This window comes from Gouania willdenowi, chromosome 20 (assembly GCF_900634775.1).
Source record: "Gouania willdenowi chromosome 20, fGouWil2.1, whole genome shotgun sequence".
Classification (NCBI taxonomy): Eukaryota; Metazoa; Chordata; class Actinopteri; order Blenniiformes; family Gobiesocidae; genus Gouania; species Gouania willdenowi.
This window is the reverse complement of record NC_041063.1, coordinates 21,405,619-21,432,560: the sequence shown is the minus strand read 5'-3', so window position 1 is coordinate 21,432,560 and position 26,942 is coordinate 21,405,619. Positions and strand designations below refer to the sequence as shown.

At 38.6% G+C, this 26,942-nt stretch overlaps 1 protein-coding gene across 2 annotated transcripts; it reads left to right on the top strand.

The window, feature by feature from the left end:
• Positions 1-229: 229 nt before the first annotated feature.
• Positions 230-26,942, top strand: ptchd1 (patched domain containing 1). 2 transcript variants are annotated; one of them, XM_028477301.1, is made up of 5 exons: positions 230-350; positions 12,479-12,912; positions 15,996-16,698; positions 22,477-23,138; positions 24,073-26,942. In XM_028477301.1, exons 2-5 carry the CDS (start codon positions 12,565-12,567, stop codon positions 25,171-25,173), a joined length of 2,814 nt encoding a protein of 937 aa, XP_028333102.1. In that variant the 5' UTR covers positions 230-350; positions 12,479-12,564; the 3' UTR covers positions 25,174-26,942. The 2 variants fall into 2 exon arrangements, with proteins under 2 accessions (XP_028333102.1, XP_028333101.1); XM_028477300.1 differs by lacking the exon at positions 230-350 and adding an exon at positions 12,208-12,400.

Sequence of the window (26,942 nt, the reverse complement as noted above, 5' to 3'; positions counted from 1 at the left end):
AAAAAGGCTTAATTTTAAGGCACTAGGGGGCGCTAAAGCAAAATCTATGACCTCATCTGCTTAAAAATAATTATAGTATTAAATATTGAAAACTGCAATAATAAGCTGTGTTTAATGTATTTTTTAAATTTTAAGTAGAAATTTCTGGACTCCAAAGTCACGCAGTGTCATTGTGTGACGTCAGCAGACAGGTGTGATGATGGGAATGATTGACAGATGCCCACCTGCCCTTTAGAGAAATACTGACGAAAAACTACTTAATATCAGTACATTTAAATTTCAATGTGAGCTGGAAAGACAGAAAAAGAAGAACTAAACTGAGGAGGAGGAAAAGCCATCGAAAGGTAAAGGTAAGATGTTTGTTTTTTGAGGAAGATGGAGGTATAATGCGTCCTGCTAGCTAGCGCAGCTAGTTAGCTAGGATTTGCTTGCTCATATTCTGCGTTCCATGAAACTCGGAACTTTATCTTTTCCACTAAGAAGTGCATAGGGAGGCCACTGGATGTCGGAACTCACACTCCAACACGGTAAATTACCAACTTCTTCTCGAATCAGATGTCTGACGTCACACAACAATGGCGGCACCTTGTGCAGAAGCATGTTGGTGTTAAAACATTCTTCAATAAAAAGTTCCCAAAAAAACAACAACAACCGTTCATTGATAGCATTTTTAAATCCAAAAAACATTGAGAAATAATATAAGATAATTACTACGTCAAGAGTTTTCTCACCGCTGTTGTCGGACACATTTAATGCAAGTTGTCGCCTATTTAATTGTTGTCCGTTTAATTTTAAAAGGCATTCCAAACATCTTTGTATAGTGCATTTCATACACAAGACAATTCAATGGGCTTTACTTGATTGCAATAGAAAACATTTAACGGTTTAAAAATCAAGTGTACATTGAAATCAGCAGCAAAAAATGTTAAATCAACAATAATAATAATTCTCAGTTCTCATTGGATGGTGACTTAAGCTCTGCTGCCAGTTTGTTTAAATTGGCAAATTTTTGTGATTTTTAAAATGCGTGTTTTTAATTTTATCTTTTTATCACCATTTATTTTCCCATTCGTCTGACGTCGGGGGTCAAACTCGATAAGTTTTATCTAAAATTTACCACACGTTTGAACCAGTGGGCGCACACTATAGCTGTTTCCACTCAACGTTCTTGAAGCCAAAATATAGCACTTAGGGACGCTTCCGTCTTGCAAATTTGACATAGGAGCCAGTGTCTGCGCAGTAGGGTCCGGCGGGAGGAGCCCTGGTAACACGACCCACCCATTTAGCGTACTGCCTTGATGACTTACGCAAGCCCAGCTATGCCAAGAAGATAAGTACCTTTCCCACTGGAAATTCTACCATGGCTTGTTCAGATCATTGAGGTTTGTACAAAACCACAATATTTCTCAACTCAAATATTTAGTTAAATGGCGTCTCGGCTTTTCTTTACGACGTAACTGCTCTTCACAAAGAGAGCTACGCAAGATCTGCGGCTGTCAATCATCGTCATATATGACATAAAATTCAGTATTTCAACCTCAAATAACTTATTTAAAACAAACTTCACAGAAAAATGAGTACTTGAACACAATGAAGGGTGATAACTAATGATCACAGCAGAGTTTAAGTTAGGAAAAAACTTATGCGATGCGTATTTTAACTTTACATTTTGGCCCACATCCCATCTGTTATCATTGAGGAGGTGGGGTTTATGGCCTATACTGCAGCCAGTCAGCAGGGGGAGCTCTAAAAATGAAAGCTTCACTAAACTGGGGAGCTTGTCTCATTCGTTATTTTCACAGTCTATGGTTATAGGTGGGAAAATGAGTAATTTCAACATTAACGTGTCCAAATTCGCAGGGACAGATATCAGTCTCTGCTTGATCTTTTCTTTAAAATTCCTCAATTTTATTATCGATTTTTATTCAGTTTCTGGAAATGTTGTGGAAAAATTTGTGTAAGCATTTGACGTATAAAAAGTAACATGTTTCCAAGTACATTTCTTTGTAGAAATTAAGTTAAGTCGCATTTCTGTTTGTATCTACAAGGTGGAAAGATAGTGCCAGATGTTTTTTTTTTAAGTACGTGAGATATTTTTTGTGTTGTTGTTTATTCTATTTGTTTTGAAAACATGCTTCAGTTGTTTGATAGGTATGTTTCTTATGTGCAGAACACAAGGCATTAGTTTATGATTGCAATTCCTCATTGAGTTAGTTTGTGAATCGTTGGGCATGAGTAACGCATGTTTTGTGTGTTTGTGAGGGTTTGGCATGATTTTCAACTCCATATGGATTTTTTTCATGTCTAACCACTGTCTGGGGTTAGACAGAAGACATACACCAGGTGGGAGAGACATCATGATGATTAATAGAGGACAGGAAGTGAAAGAATAACCAGCCATGCATTGATTTTCCTCTGGTTTCTCTCTCTCTCACTCTCTTTCACACACATCTCATTCATTAATGTCAGCAGTCGCCATGTGTATACATCACAGGAAACTGCTGAACCTGAGGCCGATGGTGTGTTGGTAATCAGCAGGTGGTACCAAACGCCGTTGGCTGTGTCATCATTTCACACCAATCAGACTAAAATAGTCAGACTATTGAGTGTGTGTCCGACTGTCCGTGTTGTGAGGACGGTTGATTATGGCCGACAAAATGAGATGGATGGTAATGAGGAAAAGTGGCTTTTTTTTTTTTCAGGAAGTTCCCACATGGTGAACGTAGCCTCAGGCAGCCTCCCGTTCATTATCAGTGATGGATTCGATTTTTTTTTTGTCATGCTGCTCTTTGTGGCTTCCTCCATCACTCACTTACACGGTTCCTTTATGAGCCCAAGAAATGGAGAATGTAGTCCTTGTTTGTTTGATTGGTTGTTTGTTCAAAGATTAGAGCTGGCCAATATATCGTGATTCAAGATATATCAAAATTTCTATCGTGGTGATGTAGAAAATAACAATATCGCCTATATTGCGATATATCTGTGTTTTTTTAACTTGTTTTTACAGTACAAATCACATCATACAAATATTTAAGATTATTCATACAGTAGAGTCAAACATTGTCCTTCTTTACAATGTTTCCATATCTCTTAGATATATATTTTTGTTTTAGGAGTCACTGCTTTTGTTACTTCTCGGAACAGCATGAAAAGCACAGTTAGACTGATTACTGAGTGCGTCCTAACCAAACCTTCCCCGAAACAAGCCACACTACAGAACTCACTCACACATGCTGTCCCTTAAAGGAGTAAAATCCAAAAGCGGCACATATTGTGCAGTCGTTTGTTAATAAATGTGCCTGTGTGGCATTTTTCATCAGCAAATTTAACCCAGAATTGTCTTTCTGGTCAGACTTTATTGAGTTAAAAATATTGAGATTTATATCCTATATCGCCAATTTGAGAAAAAATAACGAGGTTTGAGTTTTGGTCCATATGGTTGATTAGATTCAACGCAAAGAGAAACATTACTAATACTGGGCCTGGATATGAAGTACTGGTAATTATCCCAGCAAGAACTGTAGAAAAATCTTATTTTAGAATAATAAATTCATAATTTCATGAGTGCTTTTTTTATATGTAGTTTTACTTATACTTAAGTACAATCTACACAATGTAATCTACTTATACCTTTACCATTATAAGTTGCTAAGTACGCCCATATGAATTGATAATTAAATCCTTCATTTGCGATGGTGAAACTGTGACATACTGCTTTTTGTTTTATTTTTGCTTTTTTTTGTTGACCAAATTGAAGCTTTATTTCTACATTTGTACAAACTTTTACTACTTCCTATAAGTTCATATGAGTAGTGTAGGCCACGTAGATCAATAAATCAAAGATCATTTGCTAGAAAAGAAGATGTAAAACTTTGAAATTGCCACTCGAAAGTTTGTTTTGATCTCCACTGTAAACACTCTCTTATTTACATTGTCTGATGACTAAATTATTGAATTTGTAATTAAATGCACAATCAATGTTATATTTCATGTCACTTTCTCTCTTCAAATCAAATAAAGGAACATTTGTTATGATCTTAGATTAACACTTGCTGTATTTACATTCTGCAATAAATATAACCACTCTCCAGCAGACATGCTTGTAGCTCCTTTTAAATAGATCATGAGGGAAATATGTCAGGATTCTCACCAGGAATTTTTGACATCGTAGGGGGTTCCGTGCACATCCCCCTAGAATGTTTTGAAATGTATGACATTTATGTATCAAGTATTAAGTAGTTTTATCAAGTAAAACTAGTGGTTTTTAAAAGAAATCTTTGTTACTGCCTTACTTTAAAGCCAAAAGTTGTTTGTTGAATTGGTGAAGGGTCATGATGAATGGAGTTAGAGTTACTCATGCTTGGTATAATAGTTCCTCCACAAATAAATACTCAGATACACTGTAAAATATACAAGAAATCACACTGCGGGACTCGCAGTAATATTGGGACTGTTATGTACAAGTTACGCTGGTACCTATTGAAAAAGGAAAAAAACAACAGAAAAGCCCCCCTACGCTGGTTGAAACACACCGTAGGGGGTGACACTACTTCATAGGGGATCAAAATGACACCGTCAACAGCGGTGGTGAGAACCCTGCATGTGTGAGTTTAGATTAGAAAATGTTAATCTTGGTGATTTAGCATAAAATCATTTGTTCTTGACAATCGGTGCTAAAACTGCTGCTCATTCTTGTCCCAGAAATAATCCAACAAATCTTTTTTGGTGTTTAATGCACCAAGAAATCACAGCTTCAACTTTTCTCCTGTCATGCTGGGATGCACTAAGTTGTTTTCCCCTCATGCAGTTCTGCCTTTGTCCAGTGGAGGAGCCGTATTGCCCAGGTCTGTATGTTGTAAAGCCTCTAAAAGGTGAAAATGGCTCTTCTCACATTTCACACCCTGACCTTTCAGCTAATCCTATTTTCCCGCTAAAATCCTTTGGCCTCGCCCATTCGACTACTTTTTGTTTCCTCGGGCGTTATCTTTGAGTGTCTCCTCTGTCTGCTGTGAAGGAGAGCAGATCTCTGTCTTTATTCATCTGCGTCTAGCTCCTGTTTCCTGATAATCAAATCCTTCAGCATCTGAGAGGCCATGAGGTCCACTTCCCTGTAGCTCTCCTCCTCTTCCCCCTCCTCAGCCCAAACCCACTCTGAGCATCCCGCCCTGCTCATAAACTAATCTATAAATGACATTTAGACATCATGAGTCATGCCTACTGCTGACCAGCCACAGATGCTCTGATTGGTCGACAGAAACAGCCTGGATAAGGAATGAAAGGCAAGTGAAAAGCGTTTGTTTTAGTTTAAGGTCAATGTTTTTCTGAACTTCACGATAAACAAAAAAGAGACGCGATGGGAAAGAATAGCAAATTGAAATAATTACATTCATAGCTAGCGCCTCTGATTTATTGTTTCAAAAATTACCATTTCCATTTTCCCCTCCATCTACTTTTCATAATTAGATGCCATTACTTGCTTCATTACCAAAATTATGCACAATACAGTTAATTCAGTTAACTTTTAGTAATTAGATATTTTAATGCTTCAGTACAGCGTCAAAATCATGGGCTGAAAAGTACGATTTTGCACGACATTTTGTTCATCCATTTTTGCTAGATTTATTAGACATTCAGCCATCTGTTTCCTGGGGAAAATAATGATAAAATCCATGGTATTTAGATTGATATGTCATGTATTACTTTGTGTATTCTTTTCCTGATGACTCATCAATCTTGATGATTGTTACCTGTCTAATATTGTCTCACAAATTGTATAGGTGATGGTTTAGTCTGTGTCCTATAGCTCTGGCCCCCAACCCCCATGCTGTGGACCAGTACGGGACTGGGCCCATTTGGTGCCAGTCTGCATAGAAAATAATAATGTCTGGTTGAATAAAGGCAAAACAAAACCCAACTCTGTGGGGTAATTGAGGAACTAACCTGACGGAACCGAGTGATATTTCATTAAGGTCGCTCAGTTACAGACAGAGATAGGAATTTTTTGAAATTTCACAAATTATGAGGATTAGGGATTTTTCAAACTGATCCATAATCAATACATTAATCCAGATCCCTTCCAAACTGTAATTGAGTCTTTAATTTCCCATGGCATAAAGGTTTATCTTTGGTTTAAATATGTCAAAATCCATTCAGGAGTTTTAATGTAATCCTGCTAACAAACAAACAAAAAGAATGAACGCCGGGAAAAATAGGACCTACTTAGAGAACAGAAGGTAAAAAATAATAATATCAACATTGCCATTTCTGTTCTAGGAAATAGATGATGTTCGTCCGTTTTCTGCGATCACAAATAATCTACTAATTTTTAACAAAACAGCATTTCTCATCAGGTTTCACTACAAAGCTCTTTACAGTGTAATGAAGTATCCAACCTTTCATATAATCCACCATCACAGTCTATTGTGGTAGTATTTCTCCTTAACAATGACATTAAGAAAGAAAGTTTTAAGTAAATGATAATACAATACACAATCTCAGTATGATGTGAACTCATACCATGACACCGGGTTTGGTAAACAGACTGAAATGTTCTTTCCTTGTGTGTTTTTGTTTACGTCATTTATTAGATCACAGAAAACATGGAATTCACTTCCTGAAATGGAATTGGCAATATTGTTAGTATTGTAATTGTAATTGAAATTATTTTTGTTATTATTTTCAAACAAAAAAAAGCAGAAATTGCTAGGGGTGGGAATGTCTGGGTACCTCACGATACGATACGCAATGCAAAGCTCACGATAACGATTATCTCACGATATGACGATACTGCGATTATCAATATGCACTATTTTATTGCAACATTCCTGTAAATAAGTGTCAACATACCAATGTAAATGAATAAGTATCTCCAATCATGCTTTCTGTAAACAAAAAATAGGGTCTTTCTTACCAGTGACACCATTATAGTGCAATATTTCAGTAAACAATATATTGGTTCCTTCAACAAACTGACAAAATTTCTGTGAAGACCTACCTTCACATTTTAGTGAAAAAGCAGAAAAGGTTTTGAAAAAATAAAATAAAATAATAATAGTCATTTTTCTTTCTTTTTTTTTTTTTAAATTGATACTTCGTGTGGAAAAATATCGCAAAATATTGCTGTATCGAGATATCGTCACACTCCTAGAAATTGCAATATGACACTAATATACCCTCATGTGCCTGTTGTGGAACAATATCCTGCATATACACATTTTTTTTTTTACTTCAAACGAGTTTGCAAAGATGTGGGAATGCCATTTCTCAAAATATTTGATGCAATATGATGGAGTTGACCTCATAAAATAGAAATGGCTATATGACAGAAACTCAACCCTCACAGACCAATTTTAAGACAATATCATGCATTTACACACAATTATTCAATAAACAATGGGTGGTCTAATGTGTTGCAACGTCTGAATCTCGTGCAAAGTCCGTTATTTTGGTCCAAATGTAGCAGAGAAATAAAATGAATGGTAATAGTAAACTCAATTAACCATAATTACGCATATTTCTGCTCATTTTTGTTAAGTTTAAAAGCCAGTAATGAAATGTGATTAGGGAAAGTTAATGTAACGGAAACAAAACTGAAAAGACTGTTTGTCTGATGTATTGACATTAAAATTAATCTTTTTATTTATTTGTTCCTTTCATGAAAATGCAAACCAACATAGATTATTACATCAAATAATATCACAGTCCAAATGAACCATTTCCAAGAATGGAAAGGAGCAGTAAGAAGAATAAAATGATTGTATTTTTAAATGCATAATTATTGACCCCGCCAACCTTCCCCCGTCAGTCCACACAATTTTCACTATTCTCTAATAACCTAAAAATGACAATTCAAAATGAACAAATCACACCCTGAGTCGACTTTCTAAAGCATAATGGCAGATTTTTTTTGCCCTAGACATTTTTTAAATTGACATATTTGTTCAAACCTTCAAATGATATTGTTGAGCATTCCACAACAGTACACCGATAACAGACAACCACATTTTTCTTAAAGTAGTACGAGCTACTTGGTGTTTAAAATCAAATTTCCTCCTGTGATCAACATTTTCAGACGTACTCACAGAGAATCTTTGATAACACTCTGCTTTTGACTTTAAACATAAAAACAAATGTTTACAGTTCAATTATAACTTTACATTTTGCTACATTTGTAAGAATGTCTTCAACATTAAGATGGTTTGAGACCCAAATACCCAATATTTAAAATGAGGATCAGCTGTGTAAAAATTAGTTATTTTTACTCCAACTGTGACTTTGAGGCTTTTAGAAGCTAACGACTCGCCTCCTTTGAATCCTTTGGTTGTTGAAAAGATTGAATGTATTCAGTCGTGGGTGAGAGGAAGAGATGAATGAAGTTTCTCTAAGATCAGCAGATGGTGGACGTGCTGCTTTCCTTTCCTTTCCTTTCCTCAGCCCACTCTGCCCACTAAGCTGGAGGATAGATGGTCAGATAAATAATACAGAAGCAGGGGAAATAGAAATGAAAGGACAGGATCCACGGTTCCACGGTAATGGATGGCCTCTGCCTAAACACATGGAGCTGGAGGGATGATGATGTGACTGCATGGAAAAAGGGGCGAAACCCATAAATATCCATCCTCTGTCCATAGGAGGAGGAGTGGGGGGGGGACACATACACAGCTAGAGCAACATCAGCCCTACATGTTTACTGCTTAAAGAAAGAGTCATAACCCACTCATAGGGAATAGTTAAGTCTCTCCACCTTCTTTTTTCTCATTAATCATTTATTAACGCTAATTAGTACTTTTATTATCAGAGAGTGCCCCGAGCCACCCCCCCTCCCCCCCAACCCCATTCATTCTCCTCTGCTCATCCTTCCTCCCCGGGGAGACGCTGACTTGTTCATTTCTTCACCGCTCCTCTTTCTCTCTCTCTGGACTGCAAATGGGGATTAAAGGCTAATTGTAGCTTAATTTAATAATGTATTAGGCCCTATAACAGGCATGCAGATTAAATTGTATATATATTTTTCCCCCCCAGTTCCCTCCTGGAAGGGGCATCTGTAGCAGGGTTCCTGCCGATCCTTAAAAAATCTTAAGCATTAAATTCATGAATCTAAAATGAAGGCCTTAATTGTCATTAAAATGTCTTAAATCAATGTTTCAAAAGTCTTAAATTTTAACACATAAGTATGATTTTATGATTGTAATTAGTCTCACATTTCAAAATATATTTTTTTAAATTTATAAACAACATAGGAAAATGTAAATTTAATGAAAATTGCCTTTCCAACACAGATTTTTCTTAATGAATTTTTGTGTGGTTACCTTGAGGGCCGCCAGTTGCACGTCTGCACGAGACACTAAAAAATGTACCCTAATCTTATGTAATTGATGTTGTGGTTCAGGGTTTGTTGAGTGGTCAAAGGAGGAAAACTGAATTTTTGGGTTACATTTTTGAGTTATTAGTTTGGTAAAAAAATAAGTTCCTTGATTTCCTTACAACATTGTTGTACATTTTTAATTTAATCACACAGTATTTGTCGGTTTATTGATGTCTTGTTTTTTTCTCCACCGCCTCTCTGCACCCCTGCAATTTCTTTTGCGTTTATTCAGTTCCTCGTTTCTCCATGGTAGTTTACATTTCTTATGTATCTTTTTTGTTAAAAGGGGGGCCACAGAATGTAAACATGACTGAAGTTTCCTGTTAAAATCGTTGATGATAAAATTGCAAGGGGCAGGTAGAACAGGTGGTGGATAATTGTTTAAAAGCTCCCTAAAGTTAGCAGCCACTTCAGATGTGATGTAGCGCTTCTTCACGGTTCTCACTGAGGTCTTTGTTGGATAACAGTGGTGATATTAAAAAAAACATGCAATAGTGATCAGAGACAGCCAAGTCAACAACAGAGGACACACCCATGGACAGGCCATGGGTAATGACCAGATCCAGTGTGTCCCCTCCCCTGTCATGAATCGGCTGCATGACGTGCTGGGTAAAATCCATGAAATTAAGAACATTTAAAAAGTCCCTAGCAAAAGGATCTAAAAGATTATCTACATGTATGTTAAAATCACCAGCTACATGAATCATGTCAAATTGATTCAAAATAATTGTTAAAAACTCTGAAAACTCCTCAATAAAAAACAGTGAAGGGTTTTGGGGGCCTATAAACTGATAGAAAAAATTGCAGGGCTGTTAAAAACAAAAGCGTGATATTCAAAAGAAACTGTCAAGTTTATGGTCTAAAATCAAATTGTTTGGGGGGGAGGGGGGACCATTAGGCGAGGGGATATGAGCAGGTCTGGACAGTGTACCTTTTGCTGTAGGTCAGGACCTGTGTGCTCAGCCTGCTCGGATGGGTTCCATCCTGGGCGTAAAAAGAGGGTCTGTTCCAAAACAGGTTAATATTATCAATAAAAACAAAGCTTTTGGTACTGGGTAGTGGAGGTGGACTGGAGCCAGGTGTTAAGTAATAAAAGACAGCTGAAGTGGTCGATGCTGGGAGACAGTACAGGCAAAGGACCACTAATCCACACTTTAAGATCACATGTTTTTAAAAGAGTAAAAGCAGATTCAAATCATATTTAGTTTCCTCTGATTGGCGACGTCCTTCCTTCAACAGGCTGATTAACCACGTGCACGTTTGTATTTCCAGTGGTTGTACAAAGACCTCATCAGTAGTGATTAGTACACAGACTGCTGAATGCTCCTCCAAACAAGAGTTATTCAAAGACATGTCGGTTTATCCGCAGTGCTCACAATTATTCATTGTCCACTCATCCATATACCCTACAGCATGAATAGACGTCATTAGAGATATATTTTTTTTGTTAATTTCAGGTTTCAGGCTTTAATAGTAGATGTAAAAATGACAAATCAAGCCCATTGTCATGATGTGATGACAGGCTGTTGGAGAGGTCATGACCTTCCAACTCAGAGGAGCATTACTGAAACAAAAAGAACATAAAAATAAAGTTTCCAGCTATTCTTCTTCCTATTATTATAGATAATTATCAAAAAGTAGCTATTACACAAAGGTATCGACACATATTCAAAGCCTATGAACAAAGACAATCATTAATATAACGATAAATATTAAACAAATTCACAATGTTTAATTTCTTCAGTCAAATTAAGGTACGAGAAACTTTGTGTAATTTGAAATATGACACGGTCAAGAAAAATTAAACAGTGGCCACGAATTAGCTCTGACATGCACACAATATTAATTCTTGACTATAAAATAAGTATACAGTAGGTAACCAGCTTCTCAACATTCTTCAGTAATAATGGTTCATTGCCATGTCAGGCATTTCAGAATGTCTTTGTAGCTCATTCCCAGACTGAAATTAAATTAGCTTTAGCCCCTCTACTTTCTAGGAATGAAATTACTATTGTTTACTATTTAATGTGTGCACATTATACTTATTTCGTGACCGTAAATTATGGTTTCGTGGGCACATCATAGCTAATTCTTGGCCACAGTAAAGATATTTTAAACCATGTCATTATGGGGCTCCGTAGCTTTATAATTTTCAAAATTAAAAAAAATCCCCAAAATGTTAATGTTTTATATCTTTTTTTTCTCCCCCAAAGTCACCATAACCCATTAATAACTTTTTAGTGAAACAATAAGTTTTTTTTTATTGAAACCAAATAGTAAAGCTTGGAAAATTTCCAGTTAGTTATTTTAGATGGAGACGTGTGTTTGTTTTATTCATTTTTGAGAGAAATTAATGTTTGTGTCATTGTTGCACTTAGGAAATAATTCACTTTAATAAATTAATTAGCTTGCTTAAGTGAGATTTTACTCTTTTTGCAAAGAGAGAATTGTTTTATTTAATAAAAGTTGATTAATTTGGATGGTTTCCATGGCAACAAAGTGTGTACTTGAGTGTGTTTTCTTTCTCCTCGTGAGAGGCAAGAGGACACTGGTAGTCTTACTGTTACCATAGTAACCAGACCACGTTAAACAAAGACAGTGATTCGTCTGGCTGCCTTGGCAACGGGCCAATGCAACATGTGGGGCTGCGTGTGAGCGTGAGAGGGCACGTGAACGTAAATGGTCCTAGAAGAGTTGATTTCTTTTCTTTTAGAACAAACTGCGGCTCCTCGTGAGTCGCAAACTTTTACAAGGTTGTAAATGTGACAGTGTTGATTTATAAATATAGAAAACAACGATTCAGCAAGTCGTAACACCTTTAATTAGAAGCGCGTGCTCGTAGAGGGGCGGGGCTAAACTTAGAGCGAAAAGGGGAGAGAGAGACGGTCTCCCGGTGTGAAGCCGGTTCAGGATCGCTGAGGATGGTGAGGGTTCTGCCGCAGGGAGGATCCGGACCCCGTAGGCGTGTGTGTTAGTGCAGGGATGGGGGATGGAGATCTGAGCGTCCATGAAGCATCCCCTCGCCCTCATCTGCAGGTATGTACGTCGGACTGTGCGCGCGCGCTGATCAGTGTTGTCGGGGTGCGGACCCTCATGTGCACCTCCCTGTTGCAGCAGTGAACGGATCCCCTCCGGTGAATGACCCCCTACTCCGGAGGACCCGGTGTCACCGCCCCCTGAAGCCCACCGATGCATCCGCGATGCTGCGCCAGGTGTTGCACACGAGCTTACGGACGTCGTTCCACGGGCTGGGCCGCTTCGTGGCGGGCCACCCGGTCTTCTTCGCCTCCGTGCCTGTCCTCCTGTCCATCCTGCTGGGCTCCAGCTTCAGTCGGTACCGGGTGGAGGAGGACGTAGAGAGCCTGCTGGCGCCCAAGCACAGCCTGGCTAAGATCGAGGGCAACCTGGTGGAGAGCCTGTTCCCTGTGAACCGCTCAAAACACGCCCTGTACTCGGACCTACAGACGCCCACACGCTACGGACGCGTGATCGTCACTGCGCGGAAGGGCAGCGTCCTGGACCCGGTCCACCTGGACACAGTCCTGGAGGTGAACCACAAACACTTGACTTTATACAAGTGTGTGAAAGTATGAAACAGATGTGAAAGTTTTAAAGAAACGTAGAAACATTAATGTCTAAATTAGGATTTTATTATTATTTTCATTTAAACGCAGTTTATTTTAAAACAATTTAAATACGTTTTAGTTTTTTCTAAGCTTTGTTCAATAATTATTATTTTTTTTAATTTAATTACGAGAAAAAATGTTGTGGTATAAAGAGACGACAAAAATCCAATAATTCTCCAAGTAAAAAAGTCAACAGACATACAAACAAAAAATACATATACGAGTGTTTTTCAACCTTGGGGTCGGGACCCCATGTGGGGTTGCCTCGAATTAAGATGGGGTACCTGAAATGGTTAAAAAACATCTCTCTCTCTCTCTCTCTCTCTCTCTATATATATATATATATATATATATATATATATATATATATATATATATATATATATATATATATATATATATTTTTTTTTTTTTTTTTTTTTCTTTTCCATTATTTTTTTTACAAATACACACAATAAATAGAAACTCCATCCTATACCTAAACCTTCTCCAATATAATTCTAGTTAAATTCAGATGCAGTATAAAAATATCTGAGGTGGCAGTTTGTGACACTTGGTGCATTAATCCTATTCTGTATTTGCAACACACTTTAATAAACTATTTCTAGGAGAGGAAAATAATGTCTTTGTAGTCGCCGGACATTTGTGATACAAAAAGGTTGGGAACATCTGGCCTAAATGGTAACGAGCTATGACAATTCAATTGTTATAGTTCTTTTTTGAGTTTAATTTTATTCAAATATTTTGTTTCCACGGTCAATAATTAATGATGTATTATTTTTATTTTTATTGTTTTTAATTAATCCATAATTTTACTTTTAACTGTTTTTTTATTTTTATTTCGAAACTCATAATTAAAACTAAGGCAAAAACTCTATAATTAATGGTGAAAACTAAAAATCTAAATTTGAATGACATTCAGCTGCATTGTATATCAACTTTTTAGGTACTGATCTTTATTTCTAAGCTTCGTAATGTGAATAAATATGAGTTTAAAAAGTAACTGAACCCCAAAACCAAATTCAGAGTAAATGTGTTGCTTCTAAATGCACTCATGACTCAGCTCAACAAGTTACGATGCTCTGAGTCTAATTTAATCAATACCAGCCCCGGTTCAGGAGTAACTTCACCGTGTCGGCTGTAGCCATGCACCGCTCTCTCTCTCTCTCTCTCTGTGTGTGTGTGTGTTTTTAGACTAATATAGTGATCTTATTCACACACCCACACTCTGACAACAATGCTGAGCCACAGCTGGCCTGCAGCAGGCTGAGATGTGCTGGTTCAAAGTGATGCACCGTTGGCTGCCAACAGGCTGGTTGGTGGGTGAAATACAGGCAGAAGCTGAGCAGCTCCTGGAAACAGTCACAATGAGACAATGTTAGATGGAGTGGCTTTAAAAGGCTTCTTTTCAAGTCGGCTATCACTGCTTTCACCAGATCACTTCCTGGGAAGGTCTTTGAGAACATGTTGCATGGATTAAAGTTTAGTTTAGATTAGCGATGGGCAAACTTTTTAACAGCAGGGGCCACAAATATGTGCTAATCTTATCCAAGGGCCTCATTTAAAAAATATATTTTAGTATTTAGACTGATCTAAGTAGTAATATAGGAAAGAATAAAGGGGATTTGTTTATTTTTTTTATTTTTTATATTTTCCTGTCATTTTTAATATAGTATGTGTGTTTTTGTTATTTTGTGTTATCGTTGTCATTTTGTGTTTTGTCATTTGCATTTTTGCTGATTCTTAATGCTTTTTTTGTTGCCATTTTGTGTGTTTTTGTGACTGTTTTGTAAATTTCTGGCATCATTTTTTTTGTGCTTTTGTTGCAGTTGTGTGTTTTTGGAATCATGTAGTGTATTTGTTTTTTCTGTCATTTTGTTGTTGTTTTTGTTTATTTTTATTGTAAAGTTTTTTGAAACATTTAGTATATTTTTTTTTATCATTTTGTGTTTTTTGCAATTTAGTGTGTTGTAGTTGTCATTTTGTGTTTTATGTGCATCTTTGCTGCTGTTTTGTGTTTTTAGAGTAATTTGTCTGTCTTATGTTGTTTTCTGTGCTTTTGTTTCAGTTTTATGCTTTTTTGCCATTTTGTGTGTGTTCATGGCTGGTTTGTAAATTTCTGCATAGTCATTTTGTGTGTTTTTGTTGCAGTTTTGGAGTCATTATTTGCTCTATTTTGTTTTTGTTATTTTGTACATTTTTGGCGTCATTTTGTGTGTTTTTTTTGTTGTAGTTTAGGGTGTTTTTTGGCATTATGTAGAGTATTTGTTTTTGTATTTTTTACATTTTTCATCATTTTGTGTTTTTGAGTAATTTTGTGCTGTTGCTTTGGGTACCCCACAAAATTAGACGTGGGTCCAGTTTCCCACGTCTGGTTTAGATATTATTGTTGACTTTAATAAAGAAAAATCAATATGACATTTATTGTTTTTTTTTTTAATTTGTGTTTCTGCACCATCACTGACAGTAACTTCTGCTGCAGTTGGAGCTACAGTAGCTTGTGGTTAAACACTTAACCCCATTTCTCTTGCTTCTATAATCTGAACTGACTGACTCTTCTAAATAATATGTAACCTACTCACATGGTTCAATGATAAATAGATATGTCTTTTCCTCATTAGCTAGTGATAATGATTTTGGCTGAAAAATGTAATGTGTTTGTCGACTTACAAGTGGGAGGCCTCGCTATGCCAAAGACTGGCATCAGGCATGTTGCCTGGTAACCTGATGCTGCCACTGTTTCTCTCTCATTGACAAAAATATGGAGGACTCTGAGATAGTTATAGTTACGTTAAAGACACTCACTCACACACACTCCCCATCATATAACCTGTGGGGCCCATACAAAATAACCCAAAAAATTCCCAAAATGACAGAAAAGTACTCAAAACAACTCCAAAAACACAGAAAATCATGATTATTTAGTGAGGAAGTGCAGTGTACTGACTGAGTTGTGTGATGTGTGTGATCTGTCAGTAATTATGCGTCTGTGTCTTTGGTTTTAGCTCCATCGTAGGATCTACCAGATGCAGGTGACGGTCCCTGGCTCAGGCCTCAGCAGCTTCAACTACTCCTTCTCCTACCTCTGCCTCCCTGACGACAAGAATGTTTGCATCATCGATGACATCATCCGCGCCGTGGAGGAGATCCAGTTGGCGCGTGCCCTCAACCGCTCGGTGCCCGTCGTGCGGTACCCAATTACTCAGCTGGCAGACGGGCGGCAGGCCTACATCGGCCACCAGCTGGGCGGGGTGACTGGGATGGCCATGCGGACGCAGGGGTCTGACAGCAGGGGGGAGGGCGTGAGGGCAGCCCGGGCGCTGCAGCTGACCTACTACCTCCAGGGTGGTAATGGACCAGTGGACCGCGTGGCCAAACACTGGGAAAACGCCTTCAGTGCTGAGCTGCAGCACTTTGCAGCAATGCATCCCTCCCTCGGCTTCTACCCATCCACTTCCTCCTCCCTGAGGACAGACTTCCAGTTCTCCTCTGTGCTGGCATGTCGCCCCCTGCTGGCCAGCATAGGCGTGTGCAGCGTGCTGGCTGTTCTCTGCTGCTCCATGAGGGATTGTGTGAGGTCCAAACCCTGGCTGGGGCTCCTGGCTTTGCTGTCAGTCACATTGTCAGGACTCACTGCTGCAGGGATCCTCAACCTGACGGGGGCCACGTACAACTCCACCTACCTGGGCATCCCTTTTGTCATGCTTGGTAAGTGCACACGAGCGACGCCATGTTTGAACCTGTGATGCAGTGTAGCATTTGGTAATCAAACAGAGATGTCTGTCTACTAAGGGTGTAAGAAAAAATCGATTTGACAATATATTGCGATATTTCATTGTACAATTATTATATCGATCCAAAACATGTCCAAATCTATTTTTATTGATATATATATATATATATATATATATATATAAAAAAAAACATAATTGCGCTGACGTGCTTAGCACATAAACCCCCGGTCACTAGATGTCAGTGAACCACATCAAACCTTGTTCAACTACCTCACTCCTCAATGCATTTTAGCTTGGAAGTTGATTGTGCTTTATTTTCATAAAACATACTGGGCACTTTTATAGATGGATGTGATTACTTTTTTTTTTTTTCAAAGAATTTAAGAACCTTTTAGAATCTGTTGTAGAAGCAAAAGTTAAACTTTTTTGAAAAATGTATTAAACATACCACTTGTTTTTGATATTGGTGATTTACTTGTCCTCGCAAGTTTAAAAAAAATAGAAAATTGTTTTTTGTACTTGTAAAGGTGAAATTTGGTAATTAATGTTGTGATATATCGCGATTTACATTGTATTGTTTAGTATCGGGATATATCATATTGTGACATACAAATCGTGAATTGTATCATATCGTCAGATTCATGGCAATGCACTTACTGTAAAACCCAACACAACACACAGGAGTCCATACAAAGGTTTAGGGTGCAGCTCTTTAATAAAGTCTCAGTTAATGATCCAAATATAAGGGGTCGGGCGATACGGTACGACGATACACGATATTGGTTTTGCAAGATCAATACGTTATTTCAAAAAAGGAAAGTGACAGAAAAACTTAAGTTATTATTACATTAAAATGTATTTGACTGACTTTGAACTCTGTAAGAGTTGTACATAAATATAATAAACAATAAATTAAAATGTATCCTTTTTAAATTCCAAAACTTTAAAGTGCCACTTCCACACTGACAATTCATACCCAGAACCCTGTTGTTAAGATTGTTTTGAGTCATTTTCTCGGGTTTCTTATATTAATACTGTATAATCTTCTATATGTTTGTTTTTAGAGTCATTGTGTGTTTGTTTTTCTCTTAATTTTGTGTATTGTTGTCATCTTGTGTTTTTGTCCTAATTTTGTGTATTGCACTGGTCATTTTGTGTGTTTTTGGAGTCATTTTGTGTGATTTTTGCCATTTATTCAGTGTGTTTTTCTTATTATTTTGTGTCTTCTTTAGTGTGTTTCAGTATATTTTTGTGTCTTGTTGGAAAATATCACCAATAGTGTTCTTTCTGATGCTCTCAGTTTCTTTCTTAAACAGATTAACAGGGAATGTAATGTAGCATAAACTGTTTAATGTCAAATAGACTTTTTGAATCACAAATTTTTGGTGGATTTATTGCGTGAGATAAACAGGAAATAAGAATATCAGCTATTTTCAGGTTTGGTAGTGGAGTGTAAATGTGAAGAACTAAAAAGCAGTAAATTATCCCTGTGCATGGGTGAAGATTGTGATTTTTTTCATCTGTAAATGCCTTTAAACAGATGCTAAAAAGAGGGCAGGAAGGCAAGGGTTTCCATCAGAAAAGAAGGTGGGAGGAATACTTACAGGGTAAAGATGAGATCAGAAGCAGGATGAGACTGCAAATATCTGATGCTTTTTAGCCTTTGAGCAACGTTAACCGGGACATCGTTCTGTCCACTTTCAGCCTTTTGGCAGGCAGCTGTGTTTAATTCTAATGGATGTTTGGTGGTTTGAACCTGCTGCATTATAGATCTCCATCAGGGACCACACACACAGCCCTTGACCCAATCACTCTGGATATTTATTTATAAGCTCCTGTGTGAGTGAAAAGCAGGGAGTTATGCTCCCTGGGATCATTATGACCAGGGTCGTAAGTCATTTTAATGTCACATCACCAATCAGCAAAAGTTCAGTTCCTGTATTTGAATGGACCCATAATGAGTCTGAACAGGTATTTTTAGACTACAGTGAAGCCTGCTGGGTTGTAGTTCTATTATTGCCCCTGAATGCAGCGCAGAAATTATTCATCAATCGAAAAAAAACTCGAAAGTGCATCTTGTCAACACGATTTGAAAACCTTTTTCTCTGATTATCAACATCATTGCATCCATTATACGCCTGCCCGAGGGGAAATCATTGTATCCAACACTGTAATTACCAAGTATTGAATTTGCTCATTGATTTACAAAGATTTTCATTCTTCCTTCTCTAACAGAGGCGTTATCACAAACATATGACCCTACGCTGCTACCAGTGTATTTTATAATTTAGGTTACTACTAAATAACTAACTATGGTGACTAACTAACTATGCCAAGGTAGGGAATATATTGCATAAGCATTTACCTGTTGGATATAAATGTGTTCCTTCGGCCTCCGATTCACCGTAATCACGGAAAAGGTACGTGCTGAATTCATGTTCTGAAACGTAAAAATAATCTGACCCGTCATATAAATTTTTCACTTTTTATTGAAAATCGACATGCAAATGGCTCACATGCATGTTTTGGACCATATCATGCATTTCCATGGTACCTTTCCCATTAAATGGGTGGTCAATGGTCTAGCAGTGTGGCTAACGTCGCACTTGCAATGTAATCCTGTAGGGATGTAACGATTAATCGTAAGGCAGTTAAAAATCGATTCATAGGCATCATGGTTAACATCGATACTGTAAAAATTGAATCGCAGTACTTTTTTTAAACAGCAGAGGGCTATTCAGAAGTGTTGGCGGCGGGCGGAATCTGCTACTATTTTATTTCTGGCCGACTTCTACTCTTAAACATGTTCATAAATGATTCCTTTCCCCTTTAGCACCAAAAGAATATCTGTAATATTACGTGAATATCTGTAAAAGTCACGTTTCTCTATTAGCTCTGTCTGCTAGTGCTTCTTCACTGCTAGATTAGCTGCATGCCAACCGACCACTGGGTTACCAGCGCCCTCTGCTGGTCCACACAAATATCTGACCTAAATACAGTGCAATGACTGTTTTTTTTTTTTTTTTTTTTGTTTTTTTTTAAAGTCCAATTATTAAGGCACAAAATACATTTTCAGTTGCACTTTTAAAAAGAAAAAGAACTATTATGCAGTTTTACATTGTTTACTATAGAACCAGAATTTAAATGAATAGGCTTCTTCATTTGTATTATTCCTTTATTTATTTAATTCAAGATTTATTTTTAGTTAAATTGCATTGTTTTGAATAGTTTATCAAGGGATTTTTTTGACAATGAAAAATAAAAGGAAAATAGTACAGTATTTTCTAGAATCGAATTATTCTAGAATTTATAAAATCGTATCGTGAACCCATTATCGTGAAACGAATCGTATCGGGAGTTGAGTGAATCGTTACATCCCTATAATCCTGCGTAATTTTAGCGTAATTATCTGATTTAGGGAAATCATCTGATTTAGGTAAATGTGTATATTTGGTACTATTTCAGTTTAATAACCACCAAAGTCATCCAAACAGTGAAAGGTGATAAAAACGGTAAGGTGACGCAGAAATGGGAATTCCCTGAAGTGGAATTTTGTAAATTTAGAAATGGAAAATAGGAGGCCCTATGTATAGAACCCAAAATGTCCTTTTCTTAGATGTTTAATGTAATAAAAAGTATACACTGAGTTTGGTCTTATTTACCCAAAGAAAACCTGGAGGAACCTAAACTGTTGGAGCTTTGAAGTCCATCAGTTTTCATCATCCGTTAGTGCATGAATGTGTATTTTTTTTAAACTGTGTGTAGACGTTCCTCAGGGTCGTAAATATCGATAATTTGGTCTTAAGTGCTTCCAACCAGTCAGTCTGTCTTTGTGCTCCTACACTCACACACTCCCATCTTCACCCTTCCTCGGTAGCACCCGTGCCTCCAGTCTCAGTTGGTCTCACCTTTTGTTGGTGTTAAGTGTTTCGCCTAGCTGGTTGAGGTCGTGGGGGGGAGGGGTCACTGGTGACTCACTGGTGCCATGGCAACCAAGTAGATTAAGAAATACAGCAAAGCTACCAGTGCAAACGCATGAAAATGTGGACCTCTCACATACATGAAGTATTACTGTGTGGCTTTTTTTTTTGCTCCAGACTTGTGTGTCATATCCTCACGCCCACACTGAGGTGTGACATGCAGAACAGATCATGATGCTGCTGATTCTGCATCAGTGCAGATACCTCTACAGGGCTCTACACTAACATTTCCAGTGGTGGCACTGGTGTGACTAACTTTTTCAGTTGGTCGCACCAGCACAGAATTTGGTTGTTGTTTGGTTTGTTAGTCCTTTTTTTCCTTGTTTTGGAGTGGGGGTGGGGAGAGTTTACAGCATAGCCATTCCTGGCTAATGAATAGTTGACTTAACTGGCTTACCGTAGTTTTGTATGAAGTAAATATTGACAATGACTCGAGATATATTTGCTTAATATTTTAGTGTCAATATTAAGTTTTTCTGCAACAAGCAGTGGCTGAAATAACAGATCATTTCTTTTATATAATTTTAAAAGAAGACGTAACATTTTTTTAAAAAATAACAGCAAAGCATAACAGGTTACATGTATTCTGTTTTTTATTTTACAGAAATGCTGTACTTGAATTAACTTCAAATAGCATAACCAATTTAGCATCTGCATTGCTTCACCCCATGGAATTAAATTCAGAGAATCCAGCTCTTATAGTGGGGTCTCCTAACCCTCTTCCCCTGGTCAGGGGTCTGCAACCTTTACTCTACAAGGAACCATTTAACCTCATCTCACCTGGATTAAAGTCCTCCTGGAGCTGAAAAATACCTTCTCAATGAAGACAATACAGTGCATTAAATTCTATACAGTTAAAATTATATAGAATAATATTTGATTTAATTTGATGTGATTTATATTGATCATGTAAATGGAAACTTAAAAACAGTTAAAACAGTTAATAAAAATTATTGACATCAAGAAATAAAACAGTATCTTACATCTTCAAATTCTTACACATCTCAGTTTACATGAACTCAATGTTGTATAAAGAAGATTTATTTTAGTTAATGTATTTAAAAGGCTACAAAAGGTAACTCGAATTTGATAACACATGATCATGTGATCAACACATGCTAATTGCTAATTTCTTGCCACACATAAAGCATGCATATTTAACTGGCATATTGGTGATTAAATGAATCTGTTCCCACAAAATTTTCTTCTAGAACAGTGTTTTTGTTGGTTTAGTTATCTTACCACGAATTTAAAACTTAAGGTTAGTCACAGGTGCAGGAAAGTTGGTCTGTTGATGTTGCAGGAGGTGAAATAGGAAGGTGCTGAGTCATTGCACAACGTGATTTATATTAGGTTAACAAATTATCATATCTTGATTTTGTCATTAATCATTAATAGCCCCTGTAAAAAACAACTTTATTTCAATAGTTTTTTTTTAAGCTATAGGGAGCCATTGCAAAAGAGTCAAAGGGCCACATTAGGACCCAGAGCCACAGGTTGTGTTAAGAGACAAGCTGTCATTTACCGACTTTCTGTGTGACTGATGTTTCACCCTAGTGGTTAATGTGGGGAACTGCACCTTAAAGCATGCCCGTGCTCCTATAGTCCAAAAAAAAAAAAAAAACAAAACTCACCCATTGGTGCCTAAAAATCACTAGCATTATCTAACGATCAACTGTATTACTTTATTGTGAAAAACATGTTAGTGAAGTGAAGGTTTTAGGTGAGGATTTATTCAGAACATTCAGTATTTTCTGTCTTTCTCCCATCAGGCCACGGCCTCTTTGGCTCCTTTGAGATTCTCTCCTCCTGGAGACGAACCCGTGAGGACCAGCACGTCAAAGAGCGCGTAGCGAGTGTTTTTGAAGATGTCATGCTGCGCTTCTCAGGTTCCACCATGTTGCACCTAATGACGCTGGGCCTGGCCGCCTCGCCGCTAACCAACATGGAGGTGGTTCGGCTTTTCTGCCGCAACGCCACACTGGCCGTCATTGTCAACTACGTTTACATGCTGTCCTTCTACAGTTCCTGCCTGGTCTTCACAGGATACTTGGAGACCGGATACAGACACGGATGCTTCTGCCGTCGGGTCCCTAAACCAGATCGGCTGGACTCCAAACCGTCCTGGTACCGGTGCTTGATGCACACCCGTTACCAGGAGGAGACGCAGCCACACCCGCCACACGGGATTGGTCACAATCACACACTCAACCATGTGACTAACGATGTAGCCGCGCATGGTCAGAACCATGTGGCCAACCCCACACACACGCACGCCATGTCGACCAATGAGCAACATCCTCAGGACTCGCATCTCTTGCTGGGGTGTGTGCAGCGTTGCTATGGAGACTGGATCACCAATACATACGTGAAACCTTTCGTGGTTCTGCTGTATCTGGTTTATATCTCATTTGGACTGATGGGCTTCCTGCAGGTGAGACACACACAAGAACAACATCCTCTAATTAAGTTAACCCTCCTATTATCCTTGGGGTCAATTTGACCTCATTCAATGTCTATCATTCAAAAAATAATAGTTGTCTTCTGGGTGTTTTTTTTTTTTTGCTTCATATTTCATGACCTTTCCCTTTTTGATGGGTGTAATTGAAAAAATATCATCTTGATAAATTTATGCTTAATCAATGTGTTGATCAGACATTGCCTGCCATTGGTGTTCTTCTGGGGTCAATTTGAACAGCTCTTTCACAGTGAAAGTGACTGAGAAAGAGGATTGTGTTGAGGAGGACCCTGATTTTAAGGCATTCTCATCTGATAGGAATGAGTGTTGACCCTCCAGCAGACACAATCTCTTCCAAAAATGGAAAGACCAACATCGATCAATATGGTTCATTCTGTGAGAGTCATGAAAGTGCATCCCAAATTAGAAAAGATTCGAATGAAAGATTTTTAAGATGCTCTAACTCAAAAACTGAAAATTTGACCTGATGGTGGCAGTGCAGGAAAAGTCATATCACCACCACAACCAACAGGGTTTATTTTCTTGTGCTCATTAATGTTGTCAGTAAATTTGAGAAGATTTGGATTAAAACTATTCAAGATAGATTAATTTTAATTTCAAAGTTTTGCCTGATGGTGGCGCTAGAGAACACGTCCAGAGATCATCAAGGGATTATTTATGTATTCAACAAATAAACAAAGTGCCTGACACAAAAACTTGTTCAACAGTTTTCTGGAGGCAAATATCCCTGGGGTCAGATTGATTGTGTCGGTAATATTTGAGGATAATAGCTGGGTTAAACAAATAGATTCTAAAGAACTATAAAAATACTTCATGTTTCAAACTCTTAATGCTTTGGGATATTTGGATATGTTTTGGATGTAACAGATGTCTGTTATTTTGCCAACAGATGACCCAAGGGTCAGACCCAAGTGCATTGGTTGCTATGGATACAGCCACTGTTTCTTACACGCGCACCCAGCAGCGTTACTTCAGCTCGTACTCACCCGTCATTGGGTTCTACATCTATGAGAGCGCCCCCTACTGGAATGCCTCAGTGCAGGAGGACCTGCTGGAATACGCCAAAGGCTTCCAGAGGATCAGCTGGCTGGAGGCGTACCTGAACTACCTGTCGGATCAGAACCAGTCAACCAGCCAACCACGGGAGAACTTCACCCATACACTGCGCGTCGCCTTCCTCCGGCAGCCGCGTTTCGCCCACTTCGCAGATGACATCATATTCTCAGAGCGCGGTCAGGGCGAGGAACCGGACGTGGCTGCGTCTCGTATCTTTCTGGTGGCCAAAACGACTGAGAACAAGCGTGAAGAGATGTCGGTGCTGCTGGATACGCTTCGACGCCTGTCGTTGACGTCGCGTGTTCGCTTCCTGATATTTAATCCTTCGTTTGTGTACCTGGACCGTTACGCTGCGGCGGTCATCTCCCCGCTCAGACACTCCCTCCTGGCCGTGCTCTTCTTGTTGGGCCTGTCCTCTCTGGCTGCGGTGGAGCCTCTCGTGTCCTTCTGGCTAGGACTGACTCTCCTTTCCGTCCAGTTTGGGGTTCTGGGTTTTATGACCCTGTGGGGCGTAGACCTGGACTGTATGTCTGTGTTGTGTCTGATCTCAGCCCTGGGACACTCTGCAGACTGCAGCGGCCCCCTGCTGTGCAGCTTTGCCTCGGGGCGCGGGGAGAGCAGGACTCGTTGGGTTAGAGCGGCGCTGGAGCGACACGGCGTTCCCTCCCTGCAGACGCTGATCTGCTACAGCGCCGCCCTGCTGCCCGTCGGGTCTGTGCGCTCCAACCTCACCCGCACGCTGTTCCGCTGCCTCACACTCACAGCCGGCTGCTCTGCCCTGCACACGCTGGCCTTCCTGCCCACCCTCCTCACCTTCCTGCCCCCGTCCAAGAGCCGGAGTCACCACCCCGGAGGAGAGGACCAGAGGCAGGAGGTGGAATGTGTAGAAATAAACGACAGCACGAGAGTGGTTGACCAGATCACCACCGTGTGAACTGGATGCTGACAGCGTGAAAAGATCCATCAGATGAAAGGACAACACATGATTTCCAAAGCTGCTGGAGATAATATTTTTTTTATCATATAACGACACATAGGCCTCATAGATCAATAAAGCCAAGATTATTAGCTCATGCTCGCTCAATTTCATTTTGAGAAATCCGATTTCTGTGCTCATTCATATTACCGTACATGTTAAATGCGTCTTCTATCAGTTTAATGCGGTGGTTCCCAAACTGTTTTTTATCGTCACCCCATGTTTATATAAAAAATTTCTGGCGACCCCCGAACACATTTTTTTCTAGAATTAGTATTTGATCATGTTTGAGCTCAGATATTTCTTTTTATTGAATTGTAGTTGAACTAGATTCACAAAGATATAGAAATATAGTTGTTTAAGATTGTGTTTAAATAAAAAAAAAAAAAAAAATTAAAAAATTTCAAAACTCTAAGAAATTTCATGCGACCCCCATTTAAACTCCAGGTGACCCTACATAGGGTCCTGACTCCGAGGTTGAAAAACACTTTAGTGGCTCCTGAATAGATTTATTTCTATAGTTTTTATCATTTCCAGTAATCTCACGCCTGGAGTGGGACCAAGACTGGATTTTTATTAGCTAATTTTACACTCTCTCTCAGGTACCCCCTGTAGTGCCATTGTGTACCCCTAGGGGTACCATACCCTCATTTGAGAAACACTGGTTTAGTAAATGCACTGAATGCGACCCTAAAGTGACCCTCATGAGGTAATACGTGTGCTTGCTGGCATGTACTGTTTACTGAAGTAAATATGGAGGCATCGCATCTCCACGTCTGTGTGACACTGTTAATATGTATAATATAAAAAATATTTATTAATTCTAACACCTCACTTTCCTTCCACTGTCTAGTTTCCACTCCGCTGTTTTTTCCCCCAACGCTCCTCCAGGGATGCAGAATTATGACTTTCGCATTTCAATAATGTAAAGGTTGGATAAATGTGACCTGGCATGGCAAAATATCAGATATGTATGAAATTTTTGGGTCCAGTTTGAGAAAAAGAATTTGTGCTCTTTAAACTGTCTTTAACAGATCGGATAAAGGTATCCCGTATTGCATTGTGGGATGTGGAGGGTTTTTCCTTCATTCTTACTTTGTTTTCTTGTGTTTCATAACCAGACCAGGAGGACAGTGATTGGCTGACAGACTCCATCTTTGTTCTATTTTGTTCCCAGTATTCCCCGTGATATCACCTCTCTTTGCTAGACATTCAATTTGGGCTAAATTTGGATCTTTCTGTGTAAACCCTTAAATAAAAATCTGCCACAACTTTTGGTGAAAACACTAGAAATGTGTTGGAAAGTCACTCTGGCAGAGTTTTTTGGAGCAAACGCAAGAAATCACTTTAATAACGAAGTAAAAACACTTCCGTGCATTTGTTTATGGGACTCCACATCCCACAATGCAATGCATGAAACATTGTCAATAAACTGAGTGTTTAGAGTGGAGATTAAAATCAACTTTCGAGTGGCAATTAACTTTTACATCTTTCTTGCAAATGAACCCTACACTGTTTTTAATCTGATAAAAGATGTATGATCTCCAGCAGCTTTAAATCAGCGTAGCCATGGTTACCTGCTACATTTCGGAGTGGAATTGAGCATTCCGATCAGGTCCGACCCAACGGGACCAGAGAAAAAAGTGCCATACTTTAAAACCCGACAACTTGCTTGAAGCCACTTGTCGGTTTCGCTGCTGCTTTCTCTTCAAATCCAGTGACAAGAA

Bases quoted from the DNA above. Each gene is read 5' to 3' on its own strand.
- ptchd1 (XM_028477301.1), top strand. From the start codon at position 12,565: ATGCTGCGCCAGGTGTTGCACACGAGCTTACGGACGTCGTTCCACGGG. The intron at 16,699-22,476 runs GTAAGTGCACAC...TTCTCCCATCAG, and splicing joins CATCCCTTTTGTCATGCTTG to GCCACGGCCTCTTTGGCTCC. The intron at 23,139-24,072 runs GTGAGACACACA...TTTTGCCAACAG, and splicing joins GACTGATGGGCTTCCTGCAG to ATGACCCAAGGGTCAGACCC.